This window comes from Peromyscus eremicus, chromosome X (genome assembly GCF_949786415.1).
Source record: "Peromyscus eremicus chromosome X, PerEre_H2_v1, whole genome shotgun sequence".
Classification (NCBI taxonomy): domain Eukaryota; kingdom Metazoa; phylum Chordata; class Mammalia; order Rodentia; family Cricetidae; genus Peromyscus; species Peromyscus eremicus.
In genome coordinates, this window is record NC_081439.1 from 42,715,443 (window position 1) to 42,735,024 (window position 19,582).

At 40.7% G+C, this 19,582-nt stretch overlaps 1 protein-coding gene across 1 annotated transcript; it reads right to left on the reverse strand.

The window, feature by feature from the left end:
- Positions 1 to 10,947: 10,947 nt before the first annotated feature.
- LOC131899252 (melanoma-associated antigen B2-like) lies at positions 10,948 to 14,336 on the reverse strand. The gene is made up of 2 exons (XM_059250671.1): positions 14,146 to 14,336; positions 10,948 to 12,459 (listed from the first exon to the last, which is right to left on the reverse strand). Exon 2 carries the CDS (start codon positions 12,398 to 12,400, stop codon positions 11,375 to 11,377), a length of 1,026 nt encoding a protein of 341 aa, XP_059106654.1. The 5' UTR covers positions 12,401 to 12,459; positions 14,146 to 14,336; the 3' UTR covers positions 10,948 to 11,374.
- Between the last annotated feature and the right edge of the window lie 5,246 nt (positions 14,337 to 19,582).

Consider the following 19,582-nt stretch of genomic DNA (forward strand, 5'->3'; position numbering starts at 1 on the left):
TAAGCTGACAAACACCACCAAAGATAGGCTTTGGACTACAAACTACTCAGGACAACTTTGAGATGGCTAGCTGAGATGATCCTGCCTCACAGACTACTATAGCTAGGACTTGAGACAAGCCCTGCACTTTCCCATTATGCAGAGACTGGACAACTAATGATACAGCTACCTGTCCCAGTACTTGACAATTAACCCAAAATTTTTCCTTTCAGGATCCACTAAAGATGCCTTCTCCCCCAGACAGCAGGAAGTAAACTTAAGAACAGAACTCCCACATTCCCAAGAGGTGTGGGGGGTGGTTTTTGGCCTTTCAATGAGTTATGGATAATTGTCATTGTTTAAGATGGTTGGTTATAAGTTGTTAATTGATAATGGTCAGGAAAAAAGCTAAAAAAAGGAGATTAGATTCAGTGTTCTTGTTTGAAAAAAGAAAAAAGAAAAAAGAATATAGATAGATAAAATGTAGATTATTGAATCTACTCTGAAAAAAAGATATAGAAATGATAGGATAAAAGGGTAGATTATTGAATCTACTCTGAAAAGAAATAAAGGGAAAATATGGATATGATACAATAAAAAGGTAGATTATTGAATCTACTTTTAGTAAGCAACTACTTGTTTTAAATATTTTACATTGGATTTTTGTTTATAAATTGTGTATATTGATACAAAGTTGGGATTATTTTTGTTGGAACATACTGTACATATATTTCTACTCTTGTTCAAGGTATTGTAGCTATACAGTTCATTTAACAATGTAACATAAATTGCTAGTCCTTAAAAGTTATTATTATAAACTATTTAGGTTAACAAAGAAATGCAGGTTAGTTGTTAGTCACCTATTCCAATGGAACTTGTCAAGTTAGGTATGTTTTCAAAGTCAAACAGAGATAAATTTTCAGATAGACAGAAGATAGTCTTCAACCACTTCAGAGATCTGCAGAATATGGCATTTAAGATGTTTTAATAACATAGATTTTTTTTTATGACTATGAGACATGTCTGCTCCTGGTAGTATCAGTCTACTTCATAGAAGATGATGGGCATTGAAGAAACTCCATATTGAAAGACCCCCGGAGGAGATCTTCCCTCAGGAGAGACCCCAAGTCCAAGGAACACACCGAAACCACGGATCAGATGCAAACAGCAAGAGGGTTTATTCAGATACACAGGTACCCGGGGCGACAAAGTCTCTCGGAGGACTTGCGCGCCCTCCTTGGGTAAAGGGGACTTTTTATAGGATCCCAGGGGCAGAGGCACGGTTACAGAAGCGAGAAGCATAGTTACAGGGTTCCCATTGGTTGATTCAAAGAAGGCCAGGGTGAACTTGGAGACATATTTTTAGTTCTCGGAAATTTGATGTGTATGGCTGACTTGGCCTTGGGGGTGCTTTCCCAGCCCAACTGTTTATTCCCCAAGGCCAAGTGGCCAACCATAGATATCTTATTTTGACTCAACGGTTTCTCTCCCAGGGCGGGTATTCAGGGTGGGTGTTTCCTTGGTCCCAGGCTTTTGCAGCTGGCTGATTACGGTTTATGCCAAGTGGTTTATCTAAACATACATTTTGCAGTTAGGCCAAGGACGCCCTGTTTTTCTGGTACTTGCCTCGCAGAATGGTGTTTCTTATGCTAAGTAAAAGCCTGCTATAAGCGGGGTCTTTCAATATGAAGTTTACTTTCTTTGTGGCAGAAGTTAGCCACTGGGCAAGAAAGTGTCCTTGTCTCAACTGCTGACAGTATGCTGTCCAAATGGACAAGCAGGAAACAAAAGAAAGGACTGCCAAACTTTGCCAAGACAAAGTAAGACAGCCCTTCAGAAAATACTGCTTCACAGATAAGTCTGTCAGATATGCTAGGCTTATAAGCCAAAGATAGAAGCTCTAATATTGCAGAGGAACCTTGGGTGACTGTGCAGGTAGCCATCTCTTTCTGTCATTTCTCATATTTTTTTGGAAGTAGCTTGCTTGCACTTCCTGCTTACTCAGTTAATATAATTTTCTTCTCGGGTCTCTGAGGGAGTTGAAGCCTAGATAGTTATAGTTTTCATTGTTACCAAATTCAGAAAAGAAACTCACTAAAGAGATGTAAAATGTATAAGTTTGAAAGACATTAAAAGATAGTTTTTGGTTGGTAATACAAGTTAGGATACAAAGCAAATTAGGTACAACAATCTAGATTCACCAAATTTGATAAATAATGAAGTATTTTCTCTGAATCTGTCAAATGTTAATGGACTGGACATTGTTTATGTAATTCTTGTCTGTATATATTGTATATAGTTATTTTACTTATTGTATATAGTTTTCTTTTATTAGTTATAACCTTTTTATTATTTTAGACAAAAAATGGGAAATGTGATGATATTTGTAATCTAAGAAATAAAGCTTGCCTGAAGATCAGAGGACAGTGCCAGCCACAGAGTTAAGCATAGAGTTCAGGCAGTGGTGGCACACACCTTTAATCCTAGCACTCAGGAGGCAGAGATTCAAAGCCACACTGAGCTACATGAGATTGATCCAATCTAGGAGAGAAATAGAGCCAGGCAGTGGTGGCACACACCTTTAACCCCAGTACATGGGAATCACACACCTTTAATCCCAGCACTTGAGATCTCATGTCTTTGCTACCAGTATTTGGGATGCACACACACCATTAATTCCAGCACTAGGAAGGAAGTGAAATGGTTGGGCAGAGAAAAGCATATAAGGTGTGAGAAAACAGGAACTAGAGCTTTTGGCTGAGGACTCAGGAGGATTAAGTCAGAGGATTCTTGGAGATAGGATCTTGCCTTCCATTCAGCCTGAGGATTTGGTAGCAGTGAAAAGTTTCTCTAGTGGCTTTGTCCTTTGTCTCTCTGATCTTTTAGCATTTACCCCAATATCTGGCTCCAGGTTTTTGTTTTTGTTTTGTTTTTTTTAACTATAAGACCATTTAGGATTCATGAAACACATTTCTTTTTTTATTTTTCACTTTTTTTGCCTTAACTTCTAATTTCACTGAGGATGAAATCATATTTACCCCCTTTACTTGTGTATTCTGCTTGGAGCTTTCTAGGGCACAGAGTGGGGGCTAATTCAGCATGGACATGCATTCAGTTGGAATTTCTCTCTTTAACATCAAGAGCCTGCAGCTTGACTTTGTAGTCTAGGATCCCATCATCTTCAGAGACAGGGCTCCTTTCTAAGATCAAGGCCCTCTCCCTCCACTGAGACATTCCAAAGTACATTGCAACCCACATGTTCCAAGAACAAGCCCTTCAACGTTAGGGGTAGGACCAAGGACTGCCTCTTTGAATCACAGAGGAGTACTGTCCACAGCACATAATCAGGGTCTCTTCCTTGACTGGAGGCCACTCAGAACTTGCTGGCAACTGGTCTAGCTAGGCAAGGCACACAGTGACTGTGCCAAAGCTCACTAAGACCCAGTTTCTCCCCTTTTCATAGAAAGGGAGGGTAAACTACATCTGGCCAGGAGCAGGCTCTGAAGATTGACAGAGGGGCTAGGTTGCTATGGAACCACACTGCGGGCAGGCAATATAGAAGGCTACCTGAAATTCTTCATGGTACTCACCTAATTCATCTAGCCTCCCTAACCCATGCACATTCCTCTGTCTACTACACACAGAGCTCACTGACAGCCTCTGAAGATTGATGGTGGCCCCATCTATTCCTCCAATCCATCCCTTTCCTTATACCCCAGATACCCCACCATGCCCAACTTTCCATATCTTACCCTGTGTTGTATGAAACTCCCTATCCTCTTGCTTTCCTGGTGGGGGAAGAGAGGGATGAGGGTAACAAGGTCACAAGCCCTTTTCAGTACCTCATAACCAGGAGTATTTTCTATGTATCATAGGCTCCTTCCCTTTATAGACTCAAACCCACTAGGGGCAAATATAATCCTCACTTTCTTAGTCTTTCAGATGGAAGGATGTGCTAACTTAGCTTTAGATGTTGACACCATTCTTATTGACCTTAAAGGACTGGAAGCAACAGTTGTGTCTTTTGACATCCTCCTCTTTTCAGGTTGGTCTCACTGTTCTGACCTAAGTCTCTAGCCTTCCAAAGGAGTCTACGCCTTCCTGAGTCCCAGAAGAAGCACTCTAGCCAAGCTTTGCATGTCGACCACAGCTATAGACTCCTAGACTTTACTGCAGGGACAGTAGTATGTGAGATCTTTTTTTTTTTTCTTTTTGTGGTTTTGTTTTTGAGGCAGAGTTTCTCTGTGTAGCCTTGGCTATCCTGGAACTTACTCTGTAGACCAGGCTGGCCTCAAACTCACAGAGATCTGCCTGCCTCTGCCTCCCAAGTGCTGGGATTAAAGGCATGTGCCTCTGCCGCCCAGCTCATATGTGAGATCTTATTTTGGGAAACAATTCCTTTAATCCCTACACTTTGACTTTGGTTTTGAACAAAACTCCCTTGCAGAATTGGGGTCCATGAATTAGATTGTATTAGGCTGCTTGTTGTGACCATTCAGGTAAAATGGAAAGCACTCCAAACTCTGCCTGCTTTGAGTGAATCCTTGGGATCCTGGGAGTCCTACTTTACTAATCTGAGGTCACATCTATTCAATACATCATCCGTCTTTTCTCAGTTACTTCCGTGGAAGTAAAATCATACTTCAATTAAGGCCATTGTTGTGTGACAAAACACTTCCTGTGAGATGCAACACCCACACATCTGTTCACCCCAGATAGGGAACCACGACAAACCACAGCATGGATGTCACCAAAGTACGACTTGGTGAAACAATGAGTGTTACTGGCGTTACTTTTAGGAATATGGGTAAAGGGTTACTTACAGGATCCAAAATGACTCAAAGACAGTTGCATCATCAAAGCCCATCCCAGTATGTGTGACTGCTCACAAAAGCTTGGAACCTGGAGCACTTCACAGCCTGCAGGCAGCTCAACAGGTTGGAGAGTGTCTTTTCCAGGAGCTTTGGTTGGTTTAAACCTCATCTAGGCAGCCCAGCTGGTTTCTGCTTCTTCCAGGCAGCTGGTCTGGTCTCAGTGTTTGCAACTTGGTACTGCTGCTCTGAGAGGGACTCTCAGCTTTTATTGCTTACTCTGTGAGGGAGGGGCTTAGTGAATCTGGTCAGTTTCAGGGACTTGAAGCTATTTTGAGTTGTTTACTTTCAGGTTTAAGAAATGTTTCAATCTTGGAGAAGACTGTTAACACAAGAACCATTTTCCCAGCCCTCACATATCCAGAAACATAATAAGGTTTGTTTTTGAGGTGACACCCTTTTCATGGGTAGTCTTCTGATGAATACCCACGGTTCTCTTCTCTTTGAGTCTATAGGGCCCCATTCCTCAAAACTCTCAAGGTTCAAGTTCACTCCATTAATTTATGTTATTGTTCTGTATATTGGGTGTTCCCTAATAGAATAGACTTTAGCTATTCTTACCACAAAAATGTCCTTTAAAATTTTGAGATAATGCATATCTTAAACTACTTACTTACAGAAATTATTTAGTCATTCATACATATATAAAACATAGTAACGTATGTAGTGGGTAGCTGTTCCAGCTTTGCCCTGGAAGTACTACACCCATTGAGGCAGGGCTGAGAGAGGAGCCCTGAAGACCCGAGATCCGGATGTGCCAGCTCTCTTGGATCCTGAACACTGGAGGTAGATCGAGCAGAGTTCTCCAGAGAACACTGCTGGACTGCACTACACCTTTCCCAGACCCTGTAACCTATCCCTTTACTTGTAAGTTACCCCACAAAATAAACCTCCCTTTTAACTACGTGGCGTTGCCTTAATATATCCACTAATAAACTTATACCTTAAATTTACAAAATACATCTTATTCACATAATTATCTTTTCTTTTTTGTTACAAATGGTGTCTTAGTTAGGGTTTCTATTGCTATGAAGAGACACCATGACCACAGCATCTCTTATAAAGGAAAATATTTAATTAGGGCTGGCTTACAGTTTCAGAGGGTTAGTCCATTATCATCATGGCAGGACATGGTGGCATGCAGGCAGACATGGTGCTGGAGAAGGAGCTGAAAGTTCTACATCCAGATCAACAGGCAGGAGGAAGAGAGAGTGACACTGAGCCTGACTCAAGGGTGTGAAATCTCAAAGCTCACTGCCTAGTAACACATTTCCTTTAACAAGGCCACACCTCCTAATAATGCCACTTCCTATGTACTTATATGGGCCATTTTCATTCAAACAATCATAAGTGGATTTCCATGAATTCTCAGTTTATTGATAAAAATAATAGTGGCCAGTGATATGGTTCAGCAGGTATTGGTGCTTGCTGCTAAGCCTGATGACCTGAGTTGGTTCCCTGAACACACATGGTAGAAGAAGAGAACTGACTCCCGCAGGTTGTCTTTTGACCTCCATACATGTTCCCCCTGATGGGTTCACAACACGTCCCCACGGTTGGGTGTGTTTGCATATGCCTGGCAGACCTGGACACTTCTGCCTAGCCAGTTCCAGGTCAAAATAGCCATTTCCAGGTCAAAGCATCTCGTGTGACCAGGATCCGTGACTTTGCATGGTTATGTAAGCGCGCAACGTAGCCATGTGATCTATGCACATGCATTGAGTAGTTACGTCGACCTGTGCATGCCCAGCCTTTACAAGCTGGCGCCATATTCCAGGCTTCTTCTTCTCTACACACATGTCTTCCACAGGCCTGGGCACTCTCTGTCCCTTTCATCTTAATAAAACTCTTATTAGCGGATTCTGTCATGTTTCGTGACATTTCCTCGCAGGGTAAGAGCACCGCAAAATAACTAACACCCCTCCCAAATGAATAAATGTAAAAACTTAAAATAAAATAAATAAAATTTCCCAAAACACCATGGGCAAGGTAGCTCATGCTTATAAGGTCTGGAGGATGGAGAGTTCAAACCAAGCCCTTGCTACATAAGTTCTACACAGGACTTACCTATGAAGCAGCATGCTGTCAGCACCAAAACGCCAAAGGAAAAAAAGAAGAAATGAAAATAGAAAAGATACAGAATAAAATAGAAAGAAAAACGCCATATAATTACATCTTTACTCAGCCAAACCTGATTAGCAGGTTTCCTCTCAAAAGTTAATGTAAAAAAAAACCAAAAAACTATATGGTTGAGACAGATTTAGCTTTTGAAAACTTGATCTTTTGAAGTTATGGGAGATTACAGACATGCATAATCCAGTCACCAACAAATGTATTCTTGTTTGGCTTCTTCATACTTCACAGTTAACCAGGAGTTTTGTTTGGTTCACAGCTGCAACCTCAACTTTGGGAAAGAAAGGCTTGAAGATTTCCAAGAGTCAGGGGCCAGCCTTGGTTACAAAGTGAGTTCTAAGGCAGCCTGGCCTATGTAGCACAAATGTGAAAAGGTCTTATTAATAAAAACAAACCCGGAGTCAGGTATTGGGGTGAACGCTGAAAGATCAGAGAAACAGAACAAGCCACATCCAGCCTCTCCTTGCCAATTCCTCAGCTGGTTTCGTTTCCTCAGACTGAAAGCCTCTGAGTCCTCATCTGAATGGATCTAAGCTGAACTGCTGCTAAAAGCTTAAAAATCTACAAAGGACTCTAGTTTCTGGTCCTCACGCCATATATACCTTTCTGCTTTCTGCCCTCACTTTCTGGGATTAAATGCTCACTTCCTGAGATTAAAGGCGTGTGTCGCCATACCTGGCTGTTTCCAGTGTGGCTTTGAACTCACAGAGATCCGGACAGATCTCTGCCTCCCAAGTGATAGGATTAAAGGTGTGTGTGCCACCATTTTCTGGCCTCTATGTCTGTCTAGTGGCTGTTCTGTTCTCTGACCCCAGATAAGTTTATTAGGGTGCACAATATATTGGGGCCTACATTATGAATTACGTGGTGATCATATTTCTCTTGATCTTGCATCCAATACTTTGACATAAGAGCATTTACTTGTGATTAGGAAAAAAATAATTGAGGATGTCAAGTAAGTCTCAGGCTAGAAGTAAAATATTGTGGCTTTAGATTATCTTAACCTTGGATGATGTCCCATCTCTGTCACTTACCAACTGCGTCAAATGTGAACATTATCAAATTCTCTGACCTTCAGGTTCCACTTGTGTAAGATGGCTTTGGCAAGCTTTGTCTTCTCTAGATGGTGCTATAGGTGTACAAGGAATGGACAGTACTTAGTACAGTGACTGGCACATTGGATCTCTTATATTGTCTCTTGGCTACCGTTTCCAACTAATGTTATTTCCTGATTTTCTTCCCTTAGGTATTATATACCTGACATAAATTCCTGCCATTTCAGTGTGATAATGAAAGGCAAGGTAGGACATTACTCTGTCATCTGTAATCAAAGATAAATGGGCATCTCAGTCCCCATCCAGATTGCTTGATTTGCCTTTTGACAGAACGGTAGGCTGTATGTGTTCCTGCATTTGTGCAAATGCATATGGAGGGCAGAAGTCTATGTGGGATGTCTTTTTCAGTTGCTCTCCAGCTTATGTTTTGGAACAGGGTCTCTCACTGAACCTTGACCTCACCAATTTGACTAGATGGCTGGTCAGAATGCCCCAGGAAACCTTTTTTCTTCTGCATCCAAGCACTCTTTATTACAAGAGCATGTTGACACACTTAGCTTCTTTAATACACATGCTAGGGTTGAACTCTGGGGCTATTGTTTGTTCCACAAACAATTTACCAGTTGAGCAATCTCTCTAGCTCCGTTCCTCTCCATTTGAACTGTAAGATATGTCCTGTATATGAGGCCTGTGACTCCCTGAGATCCAGTAGAAGGAAGTGAAGTGGATATTTTCTGGTTACACATCTGTCAATGGTATCACTAGAATGAAAACTATGACACACAGATTGGAGCCTTACGATGGTAATACCAAATAAGTGTCAGTCCAAACTACTGGCAGTCCCAATATTCCCGCCTCAGTTGCTGTGGGATACAGTCCTAGAATCAAGCCTTGCACTATCCTGTTCACCTACAGTGGGAACTGATAGGAGTCTGTGTTGTCCTGTTATGTGTAAGGAGTTGGCAAGATCCTGATACAATCAGGAAATCTGGCCTCTGTTGACATGAGATAGCACACACTTTGCCTCTGTGATGCCTTGAAAAGAACTGTCACCATAACCATGTCTAAGTCCCTCCATTCATGCTTTGTATCACTGTGTTGACTCCTGCTTGACAATAAATATCCCATCTCTTCTATATGGAGCCCAATGTCATCAATCCAAGGAGATCCTACCCTTGAGACCACCTCACCCACAAAGAAGGGATAAATTCAACCAGGCAATCCTATTCCTTTCCTTCTAGGGGTATGGAAGTGAGATTTTTCTAAAGTTCCTTTTAGTATCTGCTTTCCCTTAAGTTCCTAGTTGAATATCCCTGCTTTCTTGGGTCTTGTGTAACCCTCACTGCAGTTCATTAGCTAATTTTTATCAAAGCCTGGCCTTCCCCTCTCACTTCACATCAGCAAGGTGTCCCCAAGGCCCTTATGTCTTTTAAACCTTAAAAGAGTATGTGAACCAAGGTTTATCAGACTGGCAACTGTGTTTGGGACTGTGTCAGAAAATAGATGGGGTACTATTCTCCATTATGTACCTTATATTCTGATGTTTTGATACCTTCATTTCTTCTATAGGTGTGTTCATATCTCAGTATCTTTTGACTTTGTCTCTGAGATTGAATAGTTTTAGGAAATGTCCAGCGCTTTTAAATCTAGAGTGAGTTCACCTTGGTATACCTTCTTGAGAATAGGTTCCTGTACCAGGAGTGATGTGAGATGGACAACAGATTCAGGATACTTAACAGAAACATGCTAAAATGATCATCCTCTTTATAGGTAGAACTACATTAACATCTGCCACAAAAGACTTACTTTCTAGAGTAAATAAGATGTCCACAGTGGAAGTTGAATGAAGCAAGGCTACATGTTAGCTAGGCAGTTGCTGTACAACAAAGTATTCACCATCCTGACCTGAAGTACCTAATCACTCAACATTAGATAACATTGCAAATGTAAATATTCACACTGTTGTTAAATGACCATTTTTCTTTCACTAATCTGATTTCATTATTTATTAAAACACATTTTTTGGGGGAGCAAGAGGCACATACGATGGTATGTTTATGGAGATCAAAAGACAATTTGTGATAGTCTGTTCTTCTTCCACCATGTGGATCCTAGAGATAAAGCCTAGGTTCTCAGGCATGGTGGAAGGTGCTAAGCCATCCTGCAGACCCTCCGTTCTATTTTGGGACTCTCTTTTTTTGCTCTATGGATTCTAATCCCATAATTTGGGCACAAGTTCCTTCTCTACATTAATCAAGATATGTGTTGGAGTACTGGAAAAAGACCTTCAGTTCTGGTTTTCAGCTTATGAATGAAGTAGCGTAGGCTCTAGATCAGGGGTCCAGTATGAACTCTTATTTACTATCCCTGTGAACTTGGGGACATTAGGATATTCTGTAATGCTCAAACTCTCCACTAAGAAGAAGTGAATTTATTAGAGTCCTTTTTTTTTTTTAAGACCAGTAAGATTCATGTTGAATGTGTGGCTTTGGTATCTGACTTGTCCTGTATGTACTTACTAAAGGGTGGCACTCATTTTGAGCTGTTTCATTGGTAGTATCCACCTGAGATTATTTCTATTCATGTTTACCCTAGGAGATGCCATAAAATATACAGTTCTGGGGGCCCCAAACACAAAGAGAAAACAAAAAACATTCTGTCACAAAGCAATGAAAAATGAAAAAAAAAATGTTTTCTATTCAAGCATACATTCCCCTGTTTCTTCTTTAGGAAGTAGACCACATTTGACTTTCATCCATAATAAGAGCTTCTTCTAGAACCTATCATTATATGGGCAGGTATTGGGTCTTATTTTCTTAACATCTCCAGTAAGACTTTCCAAGAACAGATGTTCAATTAAGTGTTTTGGTAAAATACAAACCTTGAGCAATAAATCCAATTTACTGTGATTTAGTTTCTTACACATCCTTTAATATCATAAGCAAAGTAGGTATGCATCTCTTACATGTTTAAAAAAAAGAAAGTGTGGAGCAAAACAAAACATGAACTAAAAGTCTATTATTTTTTTCTCTATCTTCTTTTCTCTCCTACTCTCAGGCACATTTAAATTCTAATTCCATATTACCTTATGGTACATCACCAAAGTTGACTATGAAATTTTAAATCACATTTCACATCAAATCAAACTTTCAACCCTCAACTTGGTAAACAGCAATGAAGGCATGATCTATGGTATTGTTCTTTTTAACTTCTCAGTTCCAGTGAACATTATGATAAAATACACTAAACAGCTTTGTCAATAACTAATTTGAACATCACAAAAGCAAAGATTAGTAGGTTCTTTCAGTCATGTAGTGGAGACTACCTTAGATCTCATTAGCAGGTAGGAAGGCTGGACTTGGTTTTAGAACGTCTCTTAGTCTTGCATGTAGTGCTTTTCTGGGTTGGACCTTCAGCATGAGCTCTATCTTGTTCCATCAAAGCTGATTCATAATTGGATGGGTAGGTAGAGGAGCCAGTTTCACTGATATTGACCAAAAACTCCATCACCTTTACCTGGCTGGTTTCAGCATAGGCTTTTGGACCCCACAGGAACTGATAGCATGGAGGATCACTTTCAGGAACCTGATGGTATTCCAGGTACTTTTCCTGCACTAGATCTTCAGTGATGAGCTTTCTAATATCCCCAAAGATGAGGTGTGGGACCCCATCATGGATTCCTAACATATCTAGGAAGTTCCACACCTCCTCCTCTGGGGCACAGTAGCCATTTAAGTAGATCACACCTAGGAGAGGGATCAGAATGCCCCTGTTGGGAAGACCCAGCTCACTGCTCCTACTTCCATCATCCTGGAAATCTAGCTTGCTGACAAGTTCATAGGATTGACCATTGGGCTGGACTTCTTTCAACTCTAGGCCAAAAACCAGATCCAAGCGGTTGGACGCTTTCTTGAGGATCTCAGGGAACTGCTCCTTGAAACGTTTGTTGACTGCGTTCAGCATTTCTTCTCTTAGCAGGGGCTCTTTCTGTTTGTACTTGGTGAGCATGTACTCCATCAGCATCTCTGTCTTCCGTGTTAGAAGATCCTTCCGTGGGCTCTTACTGGAGTGCTGGGCCCTAGAGGAGTTGGCGGTTTTCTTCTGTCGGCTCTTGGCACTTTTACCAGAGCTGTGGGCAATGCAGATACTGAAAGCGGTGGCACTAGGCAATTCTTGAAACAACTTGGAAAAGATATTGGAAGAGGCACTTGGGACCGCATCTCCAGAGGCATGAGCAGAGGAAGGGGATGACTCTCTTTTCTCTGGTATCATGGTCTGAGTATCCTGGAGCTCTTTGGACCTTGTTTTGGTCTGGCGGCGTTTCTCACGAGCCCGGGCCTTACTCTTTTGTCCCCTGGGCATGATGGATACGGTCAGTGACAGCAGGAAAGAGGAGCTTACAGAGCAGTTGCCTTGGATAGCTGGACAGAGAAAATGAGATAATATAATATAAGCACCTTAATTATGTTTTGAATATATCGCCTTTTATCAATATTCCTTTAACTTTCCCCAAACCCACAGGGCTCCTGGTCTCCTGAGTAACCGGCAGGCACTGCTGAGGTTCAACAAGGCTCCCTATCTACTAGTGTTTGAGCACCCTCAGTTCTTGGATTCTATCAACTCATTTCAGCTTACGGGCTACTCCCCTCTGCCACTTTGATTTGACAGCTCAAAGGTCCCTTGTAATCCTGAGGGAGAAAGCTTCAGGGAGCTTCAGTACAACTGCACTGAGTACACACAGTGCGGAGAATTAGCAAAGCCCTTTGTGCCGCGGGCCCTCTGGGGTCTTCAACCTTCCTTCAGGTTCCTTGCTTAAGTTCCCAGAACATCTTGGCACCACCCACTCTATGCCAAGCTTTTTAGACTGAGGATATTCACCCTTTCGGCTAAAATAGAGATGAAAGAAGTGTTGAAACTGGCAGCTCTTTGCTTTCTGAAGGTGAAAATGCCTTGAGAGCACCAATTGCGGCTAATGATGGCAGCATTTCATAGCTTACAACAAATCTGGGCCTCTAAAGGGGCCGCTTTTTTCTGAAAGTGGTCCCCTCATCATAGTGCACTGCCACACACTTTACTTCTGTTAGGCACTGCAAACCACAGCCTAAGTGAACCTATTCCACTACCTCTGGAAAAAGAATGAGACAACAGTTTATTCTGTCAGATTCCTCACAAGCCTTAGTAAGTCCCATACTGCTTTCAATATTTCATTTTGTTTCCAGCCCTTGCAACATACTACTGTGCTTAAACATTCTTAACTAATACTTTTCTTTCTTTTTTGTATATTTTGATTATACTAAATCATGTGAATCATCATGGAATTTTACACACACACACACACACACACACACACACACGAGTAGTTTCATTATATTCATTGGCCATTGTCCCATTTTCCCTGCCTCCTTTTTCTTCAGAGACTTTTTTTTTCTCATAAACCTCTTATATCTAAAATTGCATGTGGTTCTTAAATACAGGATTAAATCCTTCTGTGTTTTCTTTGTTCTGCTCCTTGCACTCAAAACATTGTATCACTACACAATTCAGGATGGCCTTGCTTCTTGAAGATATCTCTTCCTGCCTCTGCATCCCTCCCACATGCTCCTTTGCTGTCTAAATACATGGTATTTGGGGCATTTTAGTTTTCTTTCTTTTTTTTTTTATTTAAAAAAAAAAACATGGTCTTTTTACTGTCGTTGTTTGTTTTTATTTTTGCTTTTTCTTTCTTTTTCTTTTTGGGGGTGAGGGAATGCTACAGAATCCCTAACCACTGAGGATTTAGTCAGGTTGTTCCATGTTTACTTTCCTAATCTTCATGGGGTCTTCTAGAGCACAATGCAACGGGGCCGAGTATGGAAGCACAATTGTTTAGAATGAGCATTCTTTATCACTTAGGGTCCAAAGTTTGGCTTTAATCGTCATATAGGATACCACCACAGTGTCAGAGTTCTTTTCTAAGATCAAGGTCCCCTCTCTGTTCTGAGACCTTCCAAGATACATTGTAACCCACGGCTTTCTCAGAACAAGCCCGATGACATAAAGGTAGAATTGACTGCAGCCTCTTTGCTTATCTGAGAGGTATCATCTTAGTACATATTCAGGTTCCTTACCTTGACTGTGAAGGCTCCTTATGGAACGGCAGCTGGTCTACGAGAAGGCATCCAGCACCTCTGCCAAGGGCACCAACAACCCAGTTCTTCCTCTTCCAACAGGAAGTGAGAGTAGATCACATCCAGTCAGGGGCTGGCTCTCAAGATTGACAGCAAGGCCAGGTTGCTAAGTAACCCCACTGTCAGTTCAATATGGAAGGCAATCTGTAATTCCTCACCATGTTCAAGCTTCCTCAGACCTTCACACTCTTCAGTCTGTGGCACACAAAGTTCCTTGTTTTAGCCTCTGAATCCCACTGCAGCAAATGCCCCATTTTGCCCACTATCCATCCATTTCTCAAATCCTCCTAAACCCCCTCATTTTGTATGCCTTGCCCCATATTGTTTGTCCCTCCCAAATTGGAACTTTCTTCTCAGATTTCAGATAAACTTCTCTGCTTTCCCAGAGATAGGAGAGTAACAAGATTGCAACGCTGTCTGGTACATCACAATCAGGAACAGTTTCTACTTGTCCTAGAATCCTTTCCTCTATTGATTCAAATTTGCCAGCAGCAAACATTGCCCTCCCATGTCTTAGTCCTTGGAGTGGAAGTTTAGATATGACATAAAGCTTAACAGATTTCTCTCTGGCTCACAGGGCTGAAAATGGAGTTAAGACTTTTGATGTCCTCCTTTTATTCTGGAGTGGTCTAGCAGACCCAAGTAATTTTCACTGTACTTATTGAAGCCCTCCAGCCTCCACAGGAAACCCATACCTTCCCAGGTCACAGCAGACACTTTAGCCAAGCCTTACATGAATCCACAGCTTTTGTTTCTCAGGCTGGATAGTAGGACTCTGAGTTTCCCTGATTGGGGACAGTCCTGTTCTTTCCCACTTAGGGTCTTTGGAATTTGAAAAAGAATTCTCCCTTGCAGAATTGAGGCCTGCTCATTACATTCTATCAGTCTCCTTGCTGGGATTTTCAAGGCAGAAATAGGGAGCATCCCATATTCTATATGCTGGCTCAACATAGTGGATTCTGAGGATCCTGAGATTTCTTCTACTTTTCTTACCCCACCTGCCATAAACATAGTCCTCACCCTTTTCACTCATGTGAGTAGAAGTGTACACATGCCTCAGTTAAGACTGATTTCTCAACCCTCACGGATATAGAAATAGGGATAAGGTGTTGTTTTTCATTTTCTTTTTCTTTTTTCTTTCTTTCTTTCTTTCTTTCTTTCTTCCTTCCTTCCTTCCTTCCTTCCTTACTTCTTTCCTTCCTTTTAAATTATTTCTTTCACAATTTCATACACATATATAATGCATCCTGGGTACTCTCCCCCATCCCTCTCTTACTTCGCTCCTATCCTTGTAAAGACCTCTCCCTCCCTACTTGCTGTGGGATGTTCTGTATGTCAAATATGTTGCTCTGATTGGTTTGTAAATAAAACACTGATTGGCCAGTGGTCAGGCAGGAGGAAGTATAGGCGGGACAAGGAGGAGAAGAATTCTGGGAAGTGGAAGGCTGAGTCAGAGACACTGCCAGCCACCGCCATGACAAACAGCATATGAAGATGCTGGTAAGTCACAAGCCACGTGGCAAGGTATAGATTTATAGAATGGATTAATTTAAGATATAAGAACAGTTAGCAAGAAGCCTGCCACGGCCATACAGTTTGTAAGCAATATAAGTCTCTGTGTTTACTTGGTTGGGTCTGAGCGGCTGTGGGACTGGCAGGTGAGAGAGATTTGTCCTGACTGTGGGCCAAGCAGGAAAACTCTAGCTACACCTACTTGTCCATTTTCCAGACTCAGGACATTTGGTTTTATTGTGTCAGTGACTTAGGACAGATGTTTTTGGTCTACCACTCTTTTCAGGGGCATCCTGCGAGTGGGTCCTCACCTTATTTCCATATAGTGATATCTTTCTGATTGTGAAGAGTTAAATTCAACTATTACATCTTGCTCATTATTCCCAGACACCATCCAGAAAACAAAACAAAACAAAAAAACTAAGCACATAGCTCAGCTTCATAGCTCCCCCTGAGTTCTCCCACAGTTAAGAACAGGACCTGGCTATGTGCTCTTTATCATCTCTGGTGTGAGTTATTTCCCAATAAGATTGCTTTCCCTCTATTTTACTGTTGGATAAGCCACATTAGGCTAGGGACGTTCATGTCTTATGAGAGCTGAGAGTAAAGTCAATATTCCAAGGGACCACACTTTTCATCTTCCTCAAGTAGTGTTAATTTAGGTTTCTTACTGGGTATCTAAGAACCTAAGGGTCATAACACTTCTGAACTGTAGTTACCACCTTAGGCCAATATTCTGTCTCACCTCTAGAGAGATGTCTAGTTTGAATATCCTGCCTAAGGCATTTGAGGACCGAGTGCAGGTTTATTTATTATGTATACAGTATTCTACCTGCATGTATGCCTGCATACCAGAAGATGGCATCAGATCTCATTATAGATGGTTGTGAGCCACCATGTGGTTGCTGGGGATCGAACTCAGGACCTGTGGAAGAGCAGCCCGTGCTCTTAACGGCTGAGCAATCTTTCCAGCCTTGAATGCAGGTTTAGATGGATTGCTAAATAAGACTATAATTTTTAAATGGGTTGGTATATTTTTAGTACTCATTCATAGAGTTCTTTTTCTCCTTCCCTTAGAGATTTCTTGAAAAATGAAGTGTCCATGAAACCTCTTGAATATTGTCCCTACAGTAAAGTTGACCACTGGCACTTTGAGTCTAATGTGAAGTGAGGGTAACTCCACGTAACATGCCAGGCTCTGAGCCACAGGTACTGAGTTGTCAGAGAAAAAACATTGGTGATGTATACTCCTTTATAACAATTAGTATGATTTTGATATTATCCCTGTTTTAATTGATTTACCTCAGTCATGGAAAATATCTCTATGCAGAATGTTTGTATGATCCCTAAATTTGCAATTACTTGACATTGCACATGTGGGTAATGCTACTGTCACAATGTATCATCTTTTTCTCTCTTTTATTGAAAGGTTCATTTATGGTAATAATTTTTTAATTCCTTTGGCTCTGTACTCTAATTCAATGTTTTATAAATAGAATTATTCAGAATCCTTTAAGGAGGTTAGATCTAAGATTAAATGAGGACATGCTCGCTTTTGTTAATACTGCCAATTTCCCATAAGATACTGGATACTCCATAAGAGAGTAGCTGTATTTGAGGATATTGTGAAGAAATATGAATTAAGGGATGTAAGCTTTGCCTTAGGTATAGAGGGTATGCAATGAACAGTGTGGGAAAAAGAAAAATTCACAGTGGGAACCTAGTCTTACTGCTGCTGCTAACTTGTGAACCTGACCCATGCTGTAAGAGCCCAAAGCAAAAGAACTGTAAACAGAGAAGATGCTACTTAAGAATGGAAAGGCTGGCTGGACATTGGTGGCACATGCCTTTAATCCCAGCACTTGGGAGGCAGAGGCAGGTAGATCTCTGTGAGTTCGAGGCCAGCCTGGTCTACAGAGTGAATTCCAGAACAGGCTCCAAAGCTACACAGGGAAACCCTGTCTCGAAAAACTAAAAAAAAAAAAAAAAAGAAAAAAAAAGAAAAGCCAGCATTTCTCTATTGTGGTATTTTTAGTTGATGTTGCTAGGGCTATTGTTGCTGTTGTTACATATTTGTGTGGAAGTGTCCTTCCCAGTTGGACAAAACTCAAAGTTCTTCTAAACAACAGATTTTTGATTAATCTTGGGATGATATAAACCAGTAATCAAGAGATCTAGATTATTACAGATTAATTTATTCTACATTTTGGAATAAGCCAAATAAATTCAGGTGCATACATGTATTTTAATTTTACAAACATAAACACTAAATGGAATAAAGTAAATCAATAACTGCCCACCTCAAGTGGGCACATCTGTAGTCTCAGATACTCTGAGGTTGAACAGAAGGATTAAAAGTTTAAGGCTATTCTGAGCAATGTAATGATATCCATGACTTCAAATTATTTTAAAAAATTGGTTAATAGGGAGCTAGAGGTATAGCTCAGTGGTAGGGTGTTTGCATATCATGAATAAGACTAGTACCATCTCCCACCAACAAAAAGACTTGATCACTCCACACAGTTTTGTTTCTTTATTCATTGTACCTGAAAGTTTTCTTTGGTCCTGCCCAGCTCTCATGGTCCCATGATCCCACAGCCACTTGGACCCAAATAAACACATACAGGCTTATGTTATTTTTAAACTATGGCCATGGTGGGCTTTTTACTAGCTAACTCTCACATCTTAAATTAACCCATTTCTATTATACTTTGCCACATGGCTTGTTGCTTACTGGTACTTCTACATCTTGCTTCTCCTGATGACAGCTAGCAGTATCTCCTCTGCTCTGCTCTTTCTCCTTCCTCTTTCTCTAGTTGGAATGTCCCACCTAACCTTATTCTGCCTCACCATTAGCCAAACAGCTTTATTTATCAACCAATCAGAGCAACACATTCACAGTATACAGAATGATATCATCCATCATTTCCCCTTTTCTTTCTATTTAAAAGGAAGGTTTTAACTTCAACATAGTAAAATTACATATAACAAAACAGTTATCAAGCAAGAGTTACAGTTAAAATATCTAGTCTATTTGTATTTGGCAAAATTAAAGAAGATATCCTCTCTATCCTATATTTGTGAGTTAAGGTTTCATATCTACCTTATCTTTTATCATAACCAAGGAAAGCCATAATTATAACTATCTAGTCTTCAACTACATCAAAGACTCCAGAAGGATAGTAAACAGGAAGAACATTGTAAGCAACTTCTAAAAATCTAGAATGACAGAGACAGCTGTCTGCCTGGACAGTCACCCAAAGTTCCTCTGCAATGGTGGGGCATCCATCTTTAGCCCATAGGGCTAGAGTCGCTCAATTACTTTTCTCCATGTCCTATAGAATGTATGGCAGTTTCTTCTGCAAAGCAAGAACCTGAAGGACTGTTTTGCCTTGCGAAGTTCAATGGTCACCTTTTTATGGGTCCTGCAAGTCCAGTTGATACAACATTTTGTCAAGCAGTCCAGGCAAGAACAGTTTCTGGCCCAAATGGCTATTTTTGCCAAGAAGATAAACTCCATATGGAGTATCTTTGATGTCCATCTTTCTTTCTGAAGTAAATTGGTGCTGTTAGGAGCAGACATGTCTCATTGTCCAGGAAAGTCTAAGTTGTGAAAAATTTTAAATACCACATTCTGTAGGTCTTTGAAGTGTTTGAAGATTATCTGCCCAAATAAATTATATTTATGTATACCCAGAAAACTTAACATGACTATAAATTTGACTATCATAGAAGACTAATTATTAATCTGTATTTCTTAATTATTCATTACAATTTAAATAAGCTGCAGAAACATAATACCTTAAACAAGAGTAGAGATATACATATAATATAACAAAAGTAACTTTAAATTTATATCAGTAAA